At 41.8% G+C, this 19,788-nt stretch overlaps 4 protein-coding genes across 5 annotated transcripts; all 4 read left to right on the plus strand.

Moving 5' to 3' along the window:
• The first annotated feature begins 306 nt into the window (after positions 1-306).
• LOC135645478 (E3 ubiquitin ligase PQT3-like) lies at positions 307-7,364 on the plus strand. Of its 2 annotated transcripts, none has more exons than XM_065163878.1 (15): positions 307-1,148; positions 1,406-1,505; positions 1,692-1,821; positions 1,944-2,110; positions 2,285-2,352; positions 2,573-2,638; positions 2,745-2,901; positions 2,986-3,134; positions 3,359-3,523; positions 3,599-3,892; positions 4,212-4,253; positions 4,474-4,726; positions 5,015-5,143; positions 6,020-6,098; positions 6,841-7,364. In XM_065163878.1, exons 1-15 carry the CDS (start codon positions 983-985, stop codon positions 7,246-7,248), a joined length of 2,373 nt encoding a protein of 790 aa, XP_065019950.1. In that variant the 5' UTR covers positions 307-982; the 3' UTR covers positions 7,249-7,364. The 2 variants fall into 2 exon arrangements, with proteins under 2 accessions (XP_065019950.1, XP_065019956.1); XM_065163884.1 differs by having other exon boundaries at positions 308-1,148; positions 1,692-1,773.
• Positions 7,365-8,269: 905 nt separating this feature from the next.
• LOC103981129 (binding partner of ACD11 1) lies at positions 8,270-14,290 on the plus strand. The gene is made up of 8 exons (XM_009397738.3): positions 8,270-8,496; positions 8,604-8,707; positions 8,843-8,918; positions 11,346-11,411; positions 11,489-11,551; positions 11,667-12,004; positions 12,663-12,786; positions 13,860-14,290. Exons 1-8 carry the CDS (start codon positions 8,491-8,493, stop codon positions 13,878-13,880), a joined length of 798 nt encoding a protein of 265 aa, XP_009396013.2. The 5' UTR covers positions 8,270-8,490; the 3' UTR covers positions 13,881-14,290.
• Positions 14,291-16,052: 1,762 nt separating this feature from the next.
• LOC103981130 (protein JINGUBANG-like) lies at positions 16,053-19,785 on the plus strand. Its single transcript, XM_065163903.1, has 3 exons — positions 16,053-16,340; positions 16,430-17,231; positions 17,311-19,785. Exon 3 carries the CDS (start codon positions 18,134-18,136, stop codon positions 19,553-19,555), a length of 1,422 nt encoding a protein of 473 aa, XP_065019975.1. The 5' UTR covers positions 16,053-16,340; positions 16,430-17,231; positions 17,311-18,133; the 3' UTR covers positions 19,556-19,785.
• Positions 16,215-17,649, plus strand: LOC135586827 (B3 domain-containing protein REM16-like). The gene is made up of 4 exons (XM_065180508.1): positions 16,215-16,340; positions 16,430-16,853; positions 17,023-17,231; positions 17,311-17,649. The coding sequence occupies exons 1-4, from the start codon at positions 16,215-16,217 to the stop codon at positions 17,647-17,649; spliced, it is 1,098 nt and encodes a 365-aa protein (XP_065036580.1).
• Positions 19,786-19,788: the final 3 nt, after the last annotated feature.

Here is a 19,788-nt window from a genome sequence, read left to right on the forward strand (position 1 = left end):
GGATAATTCGATTTGGCTAAATTTATTACGGTCTGACTCGAGCTCGGCTCAGAACCAATCTGACGAGTCAACTGTGGGTCCCAGAGGACCTTACCAATGGGAAGACGTCCTTTACCTGGTCGCTGATTCCACAGCGACATAGCGAGCCAGTGAGTCGCAAGAATTCCTCTTCCAGTGGACCCCGCTGGTGAGTCCCAGTTTCACGTTCCACTCTCTTCCAATGGGCCCCAACGAACCTGAGCCACGGTAAGTACAAAACGCGGGTGGGGCGCGGGTGTGCCGCTCATGCCACGTAGAAGCAATTTCGCCAGCGTCTCCCTTCCATTTGCGACCCTTAAATTTAACTTCACCCTGAAACCCTAAATCAAGCGCTTATCCATCTCCATAGAGTGCCGAGCGTCGAACCCGTGCAGCACCTCGCCGCTTGCTTGGTCTGGGTCAATTAATATCCACAGTGATTGCCTTTGGTTTGTTTTCTGTCGGCCACGGCTTCTTCCTGTTTTGGTCCGATCTGTTCGAGGAGGCCTCCCGCCGTGACGAAATTTTGGTGAGCGGTAATCCCTTTTTAGGTGAAGAGAGTTATTGTTTGACGGAGATCATCTCCTTGCGGCGGACGGTGATATCTGCGTCTCGGTGGCCACAATTTTGAGTTGCTCGCGACTTATTGCTTCGGATCGTCGATTGTTGCTGATCCGATCGTTTCTACATCCGATTTACCGGGAGAAAAATTGTCCTGAAGTTCTTTTTGATATTTTTCCTGTTCGCACTCGGTGAATTGGTATCCCGATTCAAGATCGGAGGGAGGAGATAGATATCTGTTTACATGTCCATGTTATCTGTTGTTCTAGATTAATGGCGGAGCTGCCTTCATTTTTTTTGGCTTTAATTCACTTTCCAGCTCATTTGTAGGGCAAAGGTTTTGTTCTTTGTGGTTTATTTTGCTTGAAATTGGAACGGAGAAACCGAGAGGGAGAAGAGAATAATGGCTGTGTATTATAAGTTTAAAAGTGCCAAAGATTATGATTCTGTTCCCATTGAGGGGCAATTTATATCTGTTGTCAATTTGAAAGAAAGAATCTTTGAATCCAAGCTATTTGGGAAGGGTACAGATTTCGACCTCATGATCTCTAACGCACAGACTAATGAAGGTTTGTTCTTTCTTTAGAATACATTCTGTTATAATATGTTTTACCAGTATTTTTGGTACATTCATAAATAATATGTAATACAGTAGCAAAATAGTTAGTTTTGCTTTCGACAAAGGGTGAATGGTCTGAGGATCTGTGCCTAGTTCTGTTCAATTATAATGAATAAATTTTCTTAGGTTACTTTTCTTGGTGCATGTAGTCTAATTCATTTCCTTAAATTTTTATAAACTTTTTGTTCTTTGCCTTTTTAATTTCAGAATATGTAGATGAAGGAGCTATGATACCCAAAAACACATCAGTTTTGATTCGTCGAGTCCCTGGACGACCACGAAAGCCTATTATCACTGAGAGAGACGAGTACTGTCTTGGACCTTGAATGTTGAACATTTGATAGTATCTTACGTTAATGTTTATTTTATTCATGACCTGGTAATAACAGTAGAAAGTTTAGTTTCTCTGGATCAAGCTTTACATCAAGTCTCGAAGACAGCAGCAGGCATCTTTCATATGAATTTGAGATGGAAAATGTGTCTTGATCTGCAGGCAGAGATTTCTAGAGGATAAGGTAGAAGGCCTTCCACCATCTAGCAGCATGTTGGTTGATGATTCATCTACCATCACATATGTAAGCTTGACTACTTCTGAATGTCATTGCACCTGTGGATCTATGAGGGTACTGCATTCCTTCTTTTTGGTGTAGTGCCAACAACCAATAGCTATTGTTTCACATAGTTGGTGGGAGGGTCAGTTTTGGCATGATTAGTAGATAATGGTACTTGCATTGGATTTTTGTAGCCTCAAGAATACGAATGGGATGAGTTTGGAAATGACCTATATGTCATTCCTGAAGTTAATGCTCCTCAGACAAGTAACCCTGTGATAGATGTTTCTCCTGCTAACAAGGTTGATGAGGATAGCAAAATTAAGGCTTTAATTGACACACCTGCTCTCGACTGGAATCGGTAAGGCACATTCATTGGAGCTTCTATATATTTTTTGCTTTGCAGTAATTATGGAACAAAAAAACAACATTCGGTAGGACAGAAATGAATAAAGTTTGAGTTACATGTTTTTTGTCCTCAAAGAACAAGTATCCTATGAGTGGGTTCTTAAATTTTGTTGAATGTTTTTTGCAGTCGAACACAAGAAGGAAGAGCTTTTGGAAGAGGAACCGCTGGCAGAATGTTTGGTGGTCGTAGTGATGGTAATGCTTGACTTGTCATTTCATTTAATTACCTTGGAAGTAATTTTGGTTGAAAATGCATGTGTTTTAGCATTGAGGATGCAAACTGTTATGAGCCAAACACTCTACTTGCTTGTCTCTGACATATCACATTGTTATGCAACAGAGAAGATAATAGTTTATCATGCTTGTCATATGTTAAATTATAGCTTATATTTTATTTGTTTTTGGCAAAATGAAGGGCGAAGTATGCTTGAACGCAAGACACCCCCAGCAGGTTATGTTTGTCACAGATGCAAAGTGCCTGGTACACCAGAAACTGTTGTCTCATAAAATTTTGTTTATGATTAATTGTCTGTTGCATTTTTCTTTAAAAAACAGCCGTAGTTTATCTGGTGAATATTCTTGTTTAGGTCACTTTATCCAGCACTGCCCCACAAATGGAGATCCTAACTATGACATGAAAAGAGTGAAACCTCCGACTGGAATTCCAAAATCAATGTTAATGGCAACTCCTGATGGCTCCTATGCATTGCCAAGTGGTGCAGTTGCTGTTTTAAGGCCAAATGAGTATGAACCACTAACTTCTTATTGCAGTTGCTGTTATCGACATATATTGTAGAGTACTCTTATGATCTTTCCTTCTATATGTAGGGCTGCATTTGAGAAAGAAATTGAGGGGCTACCTACCACTCGTCCTGTCAGTGACCTTCCACCGGAATTGCGTTGCCCATTGTGTAAAGAGGTGATGAAGGATGCTGTTCTGACTAGCAAGTGCTGTTTCAGGAGCTTCTGTGATAAATGTAAGTCTCATATCCTTGCATGTGAAATTCTTGTGAGTTGTTGGAGACGTATTAGTCAATCATAGTTGTTTAGTGTTTAGTGTAAGCAATTTTGCTATGAAAGAAAAGCTATAATAACAAATGATAGGATAATCCAATTTCATTAAGTTGTTTTTTCTTCTCTTAAACCTAATTTGTCATCCCCCACAGCATTTGAGCAAGCTGCTTCTTTATTCTACTGTCAGGCATTAGGGACTATATCATTACAAAGCTGATGTGTGTTTGCGGGGCCACAAATATATTGGCTGATGACCTTCTTCCAAACAAAACACTGAGAGAAACAATCAGTCGGATATTAGAATCAACAACTAGTAGTACAGAAAATGCTGGAAGCATGGTACAGCTCCAAGGTATGAAAAAAAAAAAAAATCATTGGCTTCAAACTTTGATTTTGTTTTTACATGAAAATATATTGGCCCTTTCAGATATGGAGTCGTCTCATCCTTTACTGCCCAAAGACCCATCTCCTACTCTTTCTGCTGTGTCCAAAGACGAACCTAATCAGTTCACTGCGAAGCAATTTTCCTGTGTGAAGGAAGGTGAAGGTGCAAGTGAAACAAAGGCTGGAAACAGTGAGATGAATTCTTCAGATAAGAAAGTTGTTATAAATACAGATGTTTGTGTAGCAACAGCAGAATCTCTGAGCAAGGGGCCAAAGTCTCATCAGAGTCCTCCAATGCCTGGAGATGTCCGAGAAAAGAAACTTGCTGGAGAGCAAGGTAATAAATATATGCTTGTAATGTCACATTTATTCCACTTATTGCTTGTTCAGATGAGTGTGGAGGTTGTCCTTCTTTTTGAGATATCGGATTTCTGGATATTCTTCCAAGGCGTACAAGGTTAAATTCCTCTCTTTCTATGTATGTTAGAGATTCTGACAGAGGAGTTTATGCTAATGAAAAAGTTTTTTTTTTCAAGTTATAGGTCCATGATTCATGTATAAATAAATGTGGCGGTCTATGTCAGAGTTTGATGCTTTCTTTATTTTATCAACCTTTTTCTTGATACCATATTTTTTTGTTGATTTTCTTTTTACAGGAAAGAAAAAGAAGAAGAAAAAGGCACGTCTTGTTGCCCATGGTTGGTTCATTTCCCTGGGATTCATTCAGTCTAGTTATCTACTACTGGTCTTTGTTTTTTCATATTGATATCTTGACACGCAATACAGAAAATTACTTTCTCGTTGTTTGTGATTGATAGTTTGACATTTAATGCAGATGATTACTTTATTGTTGTAAGTAATTCAAACATCATCCTGAGTCTTTTTTGCCTTTCTCTCGTCTCGTTCTTTGATTTGCAGATGCTGATATGCAATGGAGGGCCTACCAGGATCTTGGATCTGAAAATTATGGAATGCCTTTGGCTGTTTCAGGCTATAATCCCTACTGGACTGGTGGGATGCCATTAGGAGTTGGTAACTACATGGCACCTTATGGTGGTCCAGTGCCATATATGGGTTACACACCAGGGCCCTTTGATGTTCCTTTTAGTGGGGGAAATTTTCCACAAGATCCATTTGCTGCACAAAGTTATATGATGCCAGTACTTCCGAGGTATGCCACACATAAAAAGTTAGAAGCTTAACGAAACATTTACCAGCTTTGACCTGTTTTAGCTATTATGTTTAGTTCTTATGCCCTGAATGGCTTAGACTGAGTATAATTCATGATTTGTAGAACTTTTTGTTTTTTTCACGTCTTTTGAGTTTGTTCTTTTGTACTTTCTTTTAGTTTGTTCCTTGAATGGGATGCATATTATATGATAAAACTGATAGAAAATGGGTGACTTTATAGTTAGCAGCATATAAATGCATATGTTGACAAAGTCAAATACTTCTGTAGGGATTTATCTGAGTTAAGGATGGGTAGTATGGGCATGAATCAGGAGCCTTCAGGTATGAGCAGAGAAGAGTTTGAGGCTAGGAAGGCTGATCTAAGGCATAAGCATGAAATGGAGCGACTTAACGAAAGGTAATTGCATTGCTTTGAATCTGATGTTTATTTGATTGCTTCTTGTTTAGCATATCTTTTTCCTTGTTTATCTTGGTTAGAATTCTAAATAATTTATGTATTTCTAGGTCCTAGTTTGGTAAATTTAATGTAGTTGTGTCTCATATGCTGCGGTAGCTATGAACCTAACAAATTCTACTTTGGGAACTCGAGTGTGCTTCACTGTAGCATATGCTCATTTATGATGAACTCATGATTGTTGCTTTTTGAGTTTGAAATTGGCTACTATAGTTTTATCTGTCAACACCGACATGCACCAAACACAATACGAAATAGAGATCATTACTATGCTGTGGATGTAGAATGATTTTGGGCCATGTAAGTCTTAGCTCAGTTTGTCATATCATTTTGCACATAGTAAACAGCTGTTGTGTTGGATTGTAGTCTCTCTTTATAGGTTCTTGTCTCCCTGTCATTGTCCCAATCCTTATCATTGTCTCTAGATGATTATTCTGATAGCAATACTGGTCATAAGAACTGTGGACTCTTGCACGGCAAGCCTATTTTACGGACAAGGGTGGCAAAAAAATTTCCAACCAATCACCCACTAGTGGTAGTAGTTCAACCATGACCATTTGTACTCACATTTATCTTATGCTACTATTCTTCTTTTCATTTGTAGTTTTGATCCATTTATTAAATTATATCATTTAACTTTATTTATCATGTTCCATCAATTTTTACCATGTTCAATGTTCCATCATCTATCTTGTTTCATGATCCTGCTTTGCACTATACGAATATTTGGTTATGGAGAATGAATTGCAAGTTTATTTTTGCATGTGGATATGCTTTTGTAAGCTTTATTTGCTGAGAACCCCTGTTAACTGGACGCAGGGAGAGGGGGCATTCCAAGGATGGGAAAGCAAGAAGGGAATCGAGCAACACTAATGGTGCTTCAATGAGGCCACAGCCCGTATGTCCTCTTTCGTCGGTTCATTTTCTTGCTCATCTTCGTACTCTTGGCTTTATCATGGTAGCTGCATTAGACATAATAAATAGGCAAAGAATCCAGCAATTTGGACTAGTTGTATCAGGTGAGCTTCCATATATCCTCCTCGGAGAAGCAGGGTATTGTGAAGGTTGGCGAATGGTTTTGCTTGTATACGGGCCCCTCTGATTCGATTTCATATCGATGGTGCTGGATCAATCCGCACCCTGTTTTTTCTTGCTTCGGTGAGAACCGTCGTCGAGCACTCCGTAGGCGTTGGCCTAACTGTGTACTGGAAGCCCCCTACTAACTCATTCACCTCCTGTGGACAGGTCCCTGTTAACTCTGCCTCATGTTAAAATATCTTAAAATTGGAAAATGTGCACATCCAATTCCCTTAATTTAGTGGTCACGCTGTCCTTTTCTCATGCCACCCACCCGCCTCCCAAGTTACTTGGTGTCAGCAAAATTTAGGTATGACATGGTGCGAGTACACTGAATCGTCAGTCACCATGTGTTGGGTCCGTACTTAGCATTGAGTCGTTCGCGTCATAAGCCATAAGCTTTTGACGTCATTCATAGGAGCTCTGTTTCTAAATCCATACTCGCCAAGATTGGTGCCACAGTCATGGGCCCCGGCCGAATCGAGTTCGGTTCTCGCTTGCTCCCAATCTTTTGGTAGATTTGTACGACTTATGATAGATAACCTGTAACTTTGTTGCTGCAGAGGCTGATGTCGCAGGCCCAGTGGTCGGACCGGGGCCGGTCTGAGAAGTCAGGCAGCGTGGACTGCGGTGGACCGTTCCGCGACCCGGCCCGGCTTATGCCACCAAGGCCCGCAAAGACGACTGCCAGTGACCGCTACGCGGCCCCCGGCGAGGCGGGCAGCAAGAAGAGGAAGCCCTCCTCGCCCGAGAGGAGCAACGGGCTGAAGGAGCTCAAGGGCGGGGAGAGAAGGGGGAGCAGTGGGTACGACCACGAATCGAACGAGGTAGAGTACCACTTAAAGCGGAGGCCTTCGTCCTCGTCGGCAAGGGAGGCGACGTCGAGACGCCACCGGGAGTGGGAGCCACGTGAAAGGGGTGGTAGGGAGCAGGAGCATGGCCACGAGCGTCCTGCGAGCAAGCGGAGATGAGCCGGTGCAAATGCTACTACTACTACTACTACTACCACTTCCATGGCTGAACCGAATCGGAGACTGTCCTTTTTAACCGAGTCAACCAATGCGATCAAAGTACAAGAGTTCGATTTTGACTCGTGTGTTTACCTTGTCAGCACTTAGCTCAATGTTTGGGCTTCACGACATATCTGGGTTTCCAATTCTGAATAAATATGAATATATAAATATATAATATTACACGAATAAAGAGAAGTCAACTTCTCTTCCTTCGTTTGACTGCTAGAAAATAAAAGAAAGAATCACTCAAAATCCTTAAATTCCTTCGCTCTCGAGAAAAAAAAATGGAAAAGAAGATTTGATCTCCAAATGGAGGTCTTCACTTCTTTTCAGTTAAACTCATGTTAACTAAACTAGAGAATCCACTTAGAATGTTACCTTAATATCGAACATGATCAGCATGAACAAGAGAGGAAAGACAACTGCAGATGTTAAAGTTTGTTTAATTGGAATACGAGGCATAGAGAATATTACATGGAAGATTCATATGCTGACGCTTACTAATTAGATCGACTACTCTAATTCGCTCTCTGATTAAACATGATCCAGCCGTACAACCCACAAAAAGATTCAGTACGGGAAGAAGAATCCTTTTAATTTTCCTCTCTCCAAACACACTTTTAGATTCGTGCACGAACGGCATCCTGAGGTCATGGTCGTCAATTCTGGGTCCCTGTTTTGGCCCCGACGCTCTCATGTGGGTCCCTTGGTCATCGATGTAGTGTCAGCGTACGACTGAAGGATGTGGGTGCGTGAGCTGTCGACCACAATATACAACTCGAGCGCCCACGTGCAGACCCAAAGGCTCCATCACCAAATCCGACGTGGAAACCGCGTCTTCATCGCTGGATCGGGCCCCGGTCGAGATAACTCCATCAACCGCCCTTGGATTTCCATCGGAGGGACTGAATCTTCCCAAGATGAAGTCAAATAGAGTGGAGGCACTGCCGCCAGTGTCACAAGTTGCCCCTGAGTATTCCCTGTAACAACCGGCTTGCCCTTCCAATCGCGTTCTTTATCTCAGGTGCAATGGCGTTGTCGATATTTTCTTCAGTTTGAAGGGTGCAAAAGCCATTTAACTTGTTCCTACTTCCCCCCCAGTAGAAAACATTCTTGTGGAGACGATGAGAGAGAGAGAGAGAGAGAGAGGGGAGGAGAATAGGCGCCCAAAAATTATTCTTTTCGATCAGTAACGAGGAGATGGAGGTAAGAACGAGCAATCGAGCGCAAAAATTTGCTCTTTTTGGTGTTTCTTTTGGCTATTATTTGGAATCCTTGTCAATCGTTATGGATATATGGTGAATTGATACCAGACGAGAACGGTTCAAGTCGGGAATATCTCAGATCTGGCCGGAGAAAGGGAGATTCGGGAGTTCTTCTCTTTTTCTGGCGACATCGAGCACCTCGAGATTCGAGGGTGAGATTTGCTTTCTGTCATCTTTTGATGGTTTTCTGTTGATTGTTTCAACCTATTTGTGGATTAGCTTGTCATCTTCTTGCAGTGTTTTTTGTTCCATTTTTTTTTCTGACAGTAGGTTTGTTGATTTGGCAGCGACGCTGGTACTCCGAGGCTTGCGTTTGTTACATTTAAGGATCCAAAAGCGCTCGAGATCGCTCTATTGCTGTCGGTATATCTGCTTTCTCTTTATTTCTAACTAAGTATTTTAACTTCGCTAGAAATTGAATTAAATGTATGGGAAGCTGAAGAAGGAAAATGGTTGTGTTTGTAATTGACGTCCTCATATATCTGGAAGTTTTGTTGTTTTATACTTCCAAAATTTCCAGACCACCTTATAACGGGGTATGCTGCTGTCTAGGTATGATTTTTATTGTTGATATTGTCAATTCAGATGCTTGAAGAGGAACTTATTTTTGGAGTAAGTAGTGGGTTGTGAATTCACTGCTTGTGCGACTGAATTCAATGGCTCACACATATTTGTAACTGAGATATTTTAGTAGCAGGGTCATTCTTAAAAAAATTATATCATTCAACAGAAAAGACATTGGTAATGTTGGTGTAAATATAGATAGGAGAATCTGATGCTTCACCATGTCACTTTAGTGGCAAACTCGTATCCTCATTCTTGTAGCATCGATCATTCTAGATTTGTTTATAAATGTATGAACTCGTTCAATATATTTGGTAGCAGTATTTGCACCAAAGAAAAGAAAAATTATAAGTGGACAAATTAATTCATTCGTTTTCTTTGATATTTTTTGTGGATGATATTGAGACTTTGAGTAGGTTCTCTATTTATTTTTTATGTGTCTCGATCGAGAAAATGCCTTTAGGATATGTAAGTGTTGGGGAGGGAGAGGAGAAAGACCAAAACCAAAAGAGAAATCCACCCAAAGATTAACAATCAGAGAACGTACTAGAAAACCAACACAAGTTGTAATGTGGTTCGGCAAATCCTTACCTACATCCACAGAGAAAATCAAAATTTTTAATATATGAGATCAATTACAAGGCCCTTGAATTATCTCCACTTAAGTACGATTTCCCTCGTATACCTCTCACATAAAGTTGAAGAATTTTTCTCTTCAAACCTTTCTAGAAACCTTGGAGATCACTCTCAGGAGCACCCAAAATGTCTTGCCTCTCCCTCCCATCAAAACCTTGAGACTCAATACATATTTATAGAAACAAGGCTTAATTCACTAAGGAGTTTCAATTTAACTAGGACTCTTTCAACTAATTCGAATACAATTAGGAGTTTAGGACTCCTAAAAATACTTACCAGCCCTAACCATAAGCATTCTTGATCGAGTATTTTTATGTCTTCCAATCAGTGGTGTCCTTTGGTATTGCAGCAGTTTTTTTTGTTGCTGATGTATGGATTTAATAAGCCTTCTATGATTTCATGATATTAATGAATCAGATCAAGCTTTTCTAAAGCTCGTGACTTTTATACAAGGAAACCAAATAGAGTTTGCTGGCCATCTACAAATCATCCCGAAGATTTTGAAGATGACCTATTCTGCATGTTCCAAGAGATGTTTCATAAGCATCTTTTGTAACTTATATAACTTTGGCTTCCTTGGAAAACTGGGTGAGAAATTTGATGGGAACAATAATGGTTTCTGACAACATTTATTTATCTGAATTACTCCTTGAGAAATTCTTAATGAAACCTCACAGACTTGATACTCTAGATGATAATTAAGCAATTCTAAATTAGAATAAAACATAGGTTTCATTAAAAGATTTATTTTAATTGGATTTAGTTGATGTAATTTGTAGTTTGAGATCTAATCATTCAAGATTTCTCATAGAAGATTATCTTGATAAAACAGAAATTTTCCCTCCACTGTAGAAAAATTATGCTTATCAAGTTGTTACCTTATTTATAAAGAAATGATTAAATTTATTTAAGAATCTACCGTTTGGTGTTTAAAGGTGACTATGGGCAGCCCAATGCATAAGGTTCCCACCAGTGAGGTTTTGGAGGGATCAAAATAGCCTTACTTTTGCAAGCAAAGACTGTGATTCAAACCCCGATCATCGTGCCACGAAGGAACAACCTTGCCATGAAAATATACATGGCAGAAACTGTTAACATTAGATCATTATTGTCATTTCCCAAATGCACCTTCTAACCAAATGAGAATTCCCATGTCAGAAGCTTTTCAATGTTTTACTTCATAGCTCATGCATGGTTAGAAGGGGCATTTGGGAAATGCGTCGCTGAATTAAGCAGAAATTAGCTGATGATGTTCTGGATCACTGCTAGGTATCCTCTATACAAAAGTGGATTTTTAGTGCAGAGAAATTGGCTGTCTGCATTTTTCTCAGGATTTATTCTTGAAATATTACTTGCAACTCTTCTTTTGTCAGTCAGCCTGATTTTGTAATAATTTAAACTAATTATACTAGAACTTGAAAGGATTATTAAGTGTAATTCTAGATGGATATCTACACAGTGGATGCCCTGATTCATTCAACGTAATTAGTGACAGTTATGAATAGCTACTCAATTAATAGTTGGAAGTGTATTAGCCTTAATTATTTTCTTTAAGATAATAGTTCAACTCTCTTTTTGTGCATTTGACAGGGAGCAACTATTGTAGACCGAATTGTGAGCATAGCTCCTGTTGAAAATTATGTTCCTACGGTTGAGGTAAAACTGAATTCTTTTTTGTTTAGACATTTTAGTTATTGCTATAGTTATTCACATGTTAATTGCGATTCATGCAGCAAGTTGAGGCAAATGAGGCAGAATTTACAACTCCTTTTGGAAACAATGTGACATATGTTGAGGTGTCTATAAACTCCAGTATAATTTTTTACTCAAGACCTGATGTGCTTATATCTCAACTCATCTTATGTGTAATGTTTTAGTGGTCTGAACAAGTGTTTGGTTGTATCCATATAGGGTAAAAATAGTCCTAGCAGTGGACGGGTCTATGTTAGTAAAGCTCATGATGTTGTCTCGAGCATGCTAGCTAAAGGTTCAGCACTCAGACAAGATGCTATTAACAAAGCTAAAGCATTTGACGAGAAGCATCAACTAAGGGCTAATGCATCCGCAAAGGTTGTTTCTTTTGATAAGCGGGTCGGCCTTTCAGAGAAAATAACAGTTGGAATCTCTATTGTCAATGAAAAAGTGAAATCTGTAGATCAAAAGCTACATGTGTCTGATAAGACTATGGCTGCCCTATTTGCAGCAGAGCAAAAGCTGAATGACACTGGCACTGCTGTCAAGAGCAACAGGTAATTGTTTTTCTTCAGATAAAGTCCTTTCCCAATCTTCTAATACAACCTTAAGATTTATCTGAAACCTATGAAAAAATAAATCGAGTTATATGCTCTATTAGAGTATTCTGTCAGAGAAAAATCAGTGTTGTGAGAATGATTATGATTGTGGAACAAGTTCTCTTTTTCTTTTTCCACTGTGACAAGACATTACATTCCTTCTTGCTGTCCTGTCATTACAGCAGCGTGTAACTTTTGTTTCTCCAAAATCTGGAAAGTTTTGCTGATTTACTCTGACAACAGAGATGCATTTCGTTGATACTTTAAGTTTATGAGGCTTATTCAATTTCCACTCTTTAGTGATCCAATCTGTTCCACCTTAATTTTTTGTTTCTACCAATGGTGTTGAAAGCCGAGAGAATTGCCACACCTTGACGGTCACACGGAAAAATTTAATCAGAATAATTTTATTTTGGTTTTGACTATTGACAGTAGTGAGTTTCTAGTACATTATATGGCAAGGGAATCAAAGTTTGATGAACCTGGGCTAAATATTTTGGTATATATATTTTTTAGCATTATTATTTTGTCAATTGTCATTCTTTAGCTGCTATTAATGCATTGGATGTTAGTAGAAATGCAAACCTCATCCCATGTTGAATTACTGATTGTCTAGGTATGTAACTGCTGGAACTGCATGGTTAAATGGTGCTTTTGGAAAAGTGGCAAAGGCTGGTCATGTTGCAGGCACCAGAACAAGGGAGAAGTTTCAATTGGCAGTCTCAAATTTAACAGAAAAGGTAATGCACTAACTTGTCAACTATCATAGTTCAATTTTAATTGGAAAACTTGTACCTCATCTATTGAGCATGCACCTGAAATCAGTTGCGTATACACGTTAAGATGCTGAAAATTGAGACAACTGTCCACAAAGGGTTGTTTTGCAACTATGTTGTTGATGTTTGTAGTGAAGGGTAGCCTAGTGAACAAGGCTTTGTTAGTGTTGGGTTTGGGGTGGGACAATATACACAACCTTACCTCTACAAGTTAAGAGAGTTTTCCATTAGTTCAACCCGGACAACCGGATTACAGGGGACCAATTTAACTGTGGCCTCTGGGCTCATCCTCTAGATTGATGTTTGTGGCATTAGTCTGAATTGCAACCAGGCTTGTAATCAGAACCTTGATGCAAGAGTCAAAATTAGAGCTCTTCAAGTCACTGTTTGCCATTAAAATCCTAGAAGCCATAACCAAAAAATACATCTTTCTTAAAATAAGCATGCATGGCATCATGGCCATGAAAAAACGCACACCAACTTTGAGTTTAATACGTAGACATTACTAATGAACTTAAACTGAATCATGAAATATAAATTTTGAAACTTGCTATGTTGGGAGCTTACAAAGTCTCTACGACTATTTACTCTAGCTGGCATTCGGAGGTGAATGCATGGGTTAATTCGAGCATAACCAATACACATGGGCTTAGTAATGTCATCTATGGCCAGCTAGTCCCAGTGCTTTGTAAAATATAATCCGAGTCAGAGCCACGTGATACTAAATGCAGATGCTTTTCTTGAATTGGATTTCTGTTCGACTGATATAGTGTAATTCTTGTATTACTGTCAGATTATGCCATATCTTAGAAACCTTTTATTGCTGCATGGCTATAATATATTTGTATGTCTTGCTTAACCTGCTGGTCTTGTATTGAAGTTTGGCATTTGCATCTTCTATTTAGTAAACTTTTGACGAATCTGTTTGGACTTGATACTTTAATGAGTCAGGATGTCATAGAATGCCACATATTTTAATGCTCATCACTCTCTTGTGATCTGTTTGTGTCTCTTGCAATCTTCTCATGACGAAACAGGATCCGGTTGTTGCTGCATAGATTAGTCTGGTTTGTTTCAATGGTCTGCACCTATTATAAAGGGAATTGCTGTCGAAATTGTCGGCATGTCATATGGTGCATGGGAAGACCCCAAGGCCACTCGGACAAAAAGTGATGGCTAGTATTGTTGATTGCCTCACCTGGTGTTCTTTTAAAGCAGCGTTTTCATTTATTTTTTCTAGATTCTTTCTGTACCAAGATTGATAGGAGTGTCAGGTTTGGATCAGTTTAACCGCTTGTCATTGGTGTTGCGAGAGTAAAAATGCAATCTTTCTGGGCCATAATGTCTTATCGTGTTTGAACACAAGTGTCATTTGAGTCTTAGAAATTGGTGTGACGATGTTACAATGATCTGGTTAAGTAAGATGCAATCTTTCTGGAACACAATGTAACAAAGGTGTTTTTTGTTTTGGGTTCGGAAATTTTGGTAGGTTAATGTCATTATGATCCAACAAATAAATAGGAGGAAAATTTGATGAATCTCTGTTTAATCCACCCATCATGATCATTTTTCTGAATCATGAATTATCTATTTCTTCGTATTGATGTTGGCTGGCATGTTTACGGGGTGTGCAACAACATATTCAATTCTTACCAACTCTTTAAGACTTCTGCCTACTACTCAAAAATCTCATCATCATATAGAGGATCATTGGTGGTGGTAAAACAGTTCAATTTCATAGATTAAAATTTTGATGGAATAAAAAAAACACGGGTGATTTTTTTTTATAGAAAAAATATTTTTTTAATTTTTCTCGAGTGATGTTTTTTTTTTTCATTTTTTTTTTCATATTTTTCATTTAGTGTCGCATTTTCTAAATGCTTCTCTCTTCTCCCAATAAAACAGTTCCCAATAAATCAGTCCATGGGGTGCACTAGTCCCACATGATAGATTTAACTTGAAAAATGAATTTAAGATATTAGAAGAAATAAAGGTAATAAATAAAAAAATCTGAAAAAGAGAATTTGCGATGAATTAAAAAAAAAGTGATTTTTCCAAGGAAGTAAAAAAAAAATCTCAATAAAGAAAAATAAATCTATTAGCTACATCTTATATAAGTTCGAGCATTATTCATGATTGTAATTTTAAAAGAAGAGATGGGTGACCCCTTAATACCACCTTTGCACTTAGGATAATGTCATAATCGGTGAGGTTATAAATTATTCTTTGTAGTTAATTCTAATCTTTATATTTTAAAAAAATTATATTAGTATCTCTATAGCTATAATTATAAAAGTGAAACATTTAGATTCATTTATTCTAACAATAATTTTTAATATTTTAGTTGATGACAGACGATGACACCATTTAGAATCGTGGGTGACTATTATGAATGAAGAGAGTGACGACGAGAGATAAGGATTACTTTGCATCTGTGTTGACGTCGATGCAATTACTAAACGATAAAAGGTTCATTGATGCAGATGCTGAGTGATGCCACTCGACAACTACATCAACATCGATATAACTACTTGGCAATTATGTTAATGTTGACGTAGATTTTGAGCAACGAAATGGCTGTTTGGCAATTGTGTTGATATTGATGTAGATGCAGAGTAGTCATCATCTCTAGTCATCGTTCTCCTTATCCACTATCGACGCCAACCGTTATCACCAATTAGAATGTTAAAATTAAATTTTTTTTATTTTTTTTATTTTTGTTGATAAAATCGTTATGATAAATTGATCTATATGTTTCAATTTCGTAACTACAACGTTGTCAATATGATTTTTTAAAATATAAAAAATAGTATTCTTAACATAGTGAAGTACATTAGGTAAAAATAGTATTTGTGTTGACCCTTAGTAGTATCATTTTTTATTTTTATATTTTTATTGATAAAATCGATAACGATAAATTGATCTATATGTTTCAATTTTGTAACTACAACGTTGTCAATATGATTTTTTTAAATATAAAAAATAATATTCTTAACATAGTGAAGTACATTAGGTAATAACATGTAATTAGCCGGTTCAAACCTATTTCCAAACCCCCCTACGTCGAGATTTCAGAGTTTGCAGGAAACAAATACAAACACATATAGGTGAGTTCAATAGTAGTAATTTCAGTGTGTGCAGTCAGCAGATGCATATATAGCCGGGGGAGTCCAATACTAGTAATGATCGGTTGGTGAAGGTTTTGAATGCCGGGAAGAGTTCTACATTTACTCCCCCACGCCATGGCCCTCGGCCAGACCACAAAGCGTCGCTGTTCCTTCTCCAACTCGGCAATGTTGTCTGCAGGCCAGTTTAGATGCCCTCGCAAGGTTCAACTTCATAGCTCGTAGAACTCTTCTTCTTCTTCTTCTTCTTCTTCTTCTTCCTCTGTCATGGACGAGGTGGACGTGAGGTGCCTCGAATGCAGGAAATGGAAGCAGCACTACTACTGGAATCATTTTGAAGCCACAAAGAGGCGTTTCTTCAAGGTTCTGATTGCTGATTTCTCAAGAAAACTCGTAAGTAGCTCGTAAAACTTGTTCATTCGGACTTACCAGCAACAGTGTTGCGCATCTGATGATATGCGCATTGCACGCCATGTTTGCAGAGCATCCCCAGGAAGTTTGTGCTGCACTTCAAGGACTTACCGAAGGATGCAAAGCTGAAAGGGCCAAGCGGAAACCTATGGAACGTCAAGCTGAAGAGAAGCGGTGACGATGTTGCTTTCACGGGTGGGTGGAGTAAGTTTGCAGAAGACCATCTGCTGGAGCTAGGGGACTTCCTCGTCTTCAGATACATCGGCGATTCATGTTTCAAGGTGTTGGTCTTCGACAAGACTGCCTGCGAGAAGGAGCACTCGTACTTTATAGGAGAGAAGACAGCTGCAGAGGTTGGCGACGCATGCCCTTCACGGGGCAGCAAGCACAAGTCCGTAGAACCACCGTTGGAAGACGATCAGAAGTGCAGCGACGGCGAGTCGGCCAATGCAGCAGCAGAGCATGCTTCGGACCGCAACCCCATCATGTCTGCAGGCAAGGAATGCTCGTTTAGGCGATCATTAATCAGACAACAGCCACGACGCAGGAGTTGTAGGAGGAGAACATCGGAATCTCCTGCAGAACATCCCATCGATAACTCGAATCCTCAGTATGATATCTTAATTCCTGCGACATTAGATGTGCTTTTCTTGAAATGTTGCAGATGACGTGAAGCATGAGCACGAGAAAGGAAACGTAGAAGAGAACATGACAAAGATGAGATCAAGTTCATCGTCCATCAACCCTACCAGGAGACCTGCCACTGCGGAGGAGAAACAAAGAGCTCTGAGTCTCGCCCGTTCAATGAAAACAGCACATCCATCATTTATAGCAGAGCTGAGGCAAAGTAATGTCAGCCAAAGTTATGTTTTGGTGAGTTCATCGTTCCCACGCCATTGCTTCAAGCCATATGGAGAAACAATCAAGCTGTCGTTGCATGCAACTTGTGCAGGTTATCCCACATGGATTTGCAGTACAAAACATGCCTGGATGCGATCAAAGCGCCCTCCTCCGTCTGCCCAGTGGTGGAACCTGGCAAGTCAACTATATTGTGCATTACAAGGCAACTAAGTTCGGCTCAGGATGGAGGCAGTTCGTAGTGGATAATGAACTGGAAAAGGATGATGTGTGTCTCTTTGAGATCATCAGAGCAAAGAACTACGACTTCGTCTTGGAGGTCAACATCTTTCGAGCAGTAACGCCGGCCATCGTGCTGCCGACCGAGCTCTCGACTGAAGGAAAGGGTAAGACAAAAGGCCGTGATCCGATCGAGGTGGTGGCACGTCGATAGCAGAGATGTTGCTGCTGCTGCTTTTGTTGCTCTCTTTTGCTGCAGAAGGATATATTATTAGGTGGTTTTATGTTACGGACTGAGCTTCTTGTGATGGAGAAGCTTTATATTGTGTGCTTTGCTCCCTTAGAATGAACCATGCCGAATCGTTGACCAATTCAACACGTCCCGACAAAAGGTTAAGGACCTGGTCAACGCCCGAAAGGAATGGGGGTGGACCGGCGGCGAGGCGCTACGGCCTCGCGTGTTCCCCGCGACGTTCCCTCCGTTCTGCTCTGTCGTCCCTCGCCCACCCCCCCCCACCCCGTTCTCCTTCTCCTATTTGTATATACACCCCGTCCTCCTGCTCCGACCTTTGCTCCTTCCCCTCCAGCCTTCCTTCCTCGTCACTTCGCCGTATCTATCTTTCTTCCGTCCTTCGTCGACCACCTTTAATACCTGTCCGTCAACGTCCTTCCTCACCTTCCCGTCTGCCAAAACGTTGATGGGGGAGGGTGCAGGCAGCAGTCTTGGCAGTAGTCACGTCGCCACGTACGCCAACGTGCACCAGTCGTCAGCGGACGATGACTTCCCGCGACAAAGCACCTCCTCGGCCACGGCCGGCTCCGGGTTCGACTCGGACTACACCGTAGCCACGAGCGGCGAGAGCTCACCCTTCATCTCGTCCCCCTGGCACCAGAGCGCCCCTTACCCGCCTTACGACCCTGCATCCGGCGACGCTGACGCCGCGGCGCTTCCCTGCACCGGGCTCATAGGGTCGCTGGTGCGGGAGGAGGGCCACATTTACTCGCTGGCCGCCACCGGTGGCCTCCTCTACACGGGCTCCGACAGCAAGAACATCCGGGTGTGGAAGAACCAGAAGGACTTCGCCGGGTTCAAGTCCAGCAGCGGGCTCGTCAAGGCCATCGTCGTCGCGTCCGACCGCATCTTCACCGGGCACCAGGACGGCCGCATCCGGGCCTGGAGGGTGTCGCCGAAGGACGCCACCGTGCACAAGCGGATCGGGACCCTTCCCAGGCTCAAGGACGTCCTCCGGAGCTCTCTCAACCCCTCCAACTACGTCGAGGTCCGGCGCAACCGCAGTGCGCTGTGGATTCGCCACTCCGACGCCATCTCGTCCCTCAGCCTGAACGAGGACCAGGGGCTGCTCTACTCCGGATCCTGGGACAAGACCTTCAAGGTGTGGCGGATCTCCGACTCCAGATGCCTGGAGTCTGTCGTCGCCCACGACGACGCCGTCAACTCGGTAGTGGCGGCCTTCGGCGGGCTCGTCTTCACCGGCTCCGCCGACGGCACCGTCAAGGTGTGGCGTAGGGAGCTGCATGGGAAGGGCACCAAGCACACGCTCGTGCAGACGCTTCTCAAGCAGGAGATCGCCGTGACCACGCTGGCGGTCAGCCCGACGGCGTCCATCGTCTACTGCGGCTCCTCCGACGGGATCGTCAACTTCTGGGAGGGGGAGCAGCACCAGTCCCACGGCGGGACGCTGCAGGGCCACAAGATGTCGGTGCTCTGCCTCGCGGCGGCCGGGAACCTGCTGCTGAGTGGCTCCGCGGACAAGAGCATCTGCGTGTGGAGGCGCGAGGGCGCGGTGCACACCTGCCTCTCGGTGCTCAGCGGCCACTCCGGCCCCGTCAAGTGCCTCGCCATAGAGACGGACGACGCCGGCGAGGACGGTGGCAGCTCCGTCGCGAGGTGGATCGTCTACAGCGGCAGCCTGGACAAGTCGGTGAAGGTGTGGCGGGTGTCGGAGCAGGCGCCGACCGCGCTGCTGAGGGGGCCGCAGCACGTGCCGGTGGAACCGGAGGACTCGGGGGCATACCGCGGGAGCAACGGCGGCGGGTCCGACCAAGCTTACGGCGGGGCGTTCGAGGGGTCCATGGCGCAAGTACGAGCCGCCGCATGAGATCAGGACGCGGTGGCGCTTCGTCCGACTGATGTGTGAGTCGCCGGCGGTACGTGTTTTTGGCGAAGGGCGATGCATTAATTTCCCAACACTCGGAGGGGGTAACATTGGGAGTCCAATTCCTGATCGTGCCAAGAAAGCAAAATATCGAATCGTACAATCTTACAGTGTTTTCTATCATTTATTATGTTTTCTTTAATGGATCGAAAATGAAATGGGAAAGCATTACGTTT

Source organism: Musa acuminata, chromosome BXJ1-4 (genome assembly GCF_036884655.1).
Source record: "Musa acuminata AAA Group cultivar baxijiao chromosome BXJ1-4, Cavendish_Baxijiao_AAA, whole genome shotgun sequence".
Lineage (NCBI taxonomy): Eukaryota > Viridiplantae > Streptophyta > Magnoliopsida > Zingiberales > Musaceae > Musa > Musa acuminata.

Bases quoted from the DNA above. Each gene is read 5' to 3' on its own strand.
- LOC135645478 (XM_065163878.1), top strand. From the start codon at position 983: ATGGCTGTGTATTATAAGTTTAAAAGTGCCAAAGATTATGATTCTGTT. The intron at 1,506-1,691 runs GTACTGTCTTGG...CTTGATCTGCAG, and splicing joins ATTATCACTGAGAGAGACGA to GCAGAGATTTCTAGAGGATA. The intron at 2,902-2,985 runs GTATGAACCACT...TTCTATATGTAG, and splicing joins GCTGTTTTAAGGCCAAATGA to GGCTGCATTTGAGAAAGAAA.
- LOC103981129 (XM_009397738.3), top strand. The intron at 11,412-11,488 runs GTAAAACTGAAT...CGATTCATGCAG, and splicing joins ATTATGTTCCTACGGTTGAG to CAAGTTGAGGCAAATGAGGC. The intron at 12,787-13,859 runs GTAATGCACTAA...ATGACGAAACAG, and splicing joins TCTCAAATTTAACAGAAAAG to GATCCGGTTGTTGCTGCATA.
- LOC135586827 (XM_065180508.1), top strand. From the start codon at position 16,215: ATGGACGAGGTGGACGTGAGGTGCCTCGAATGCAGGAAATGGAAGCAG. The intron at 16,854-17,022 runs GCAAGGAATGCT...GAAATGTTGCAG, and splicing joins CAACCCCATCATGTCTGCAG to ATGACGTGAAGCATGAGCAC. The intron at 17,232-17,310 runs GTGAGTTCATCG...CAACTTGTGCAG, and splicing joins TCAGCCAAAGTTATGTTTTG to GTTATCCCACATGGATTTGC.
- LOC103981130 (XM_065163903.1), top strand. From the start codon at position 18,134: ATGGGGGAGGGTGCAGGCAGCAGTCTTGGCAGTAGTCACGTCGCCACG.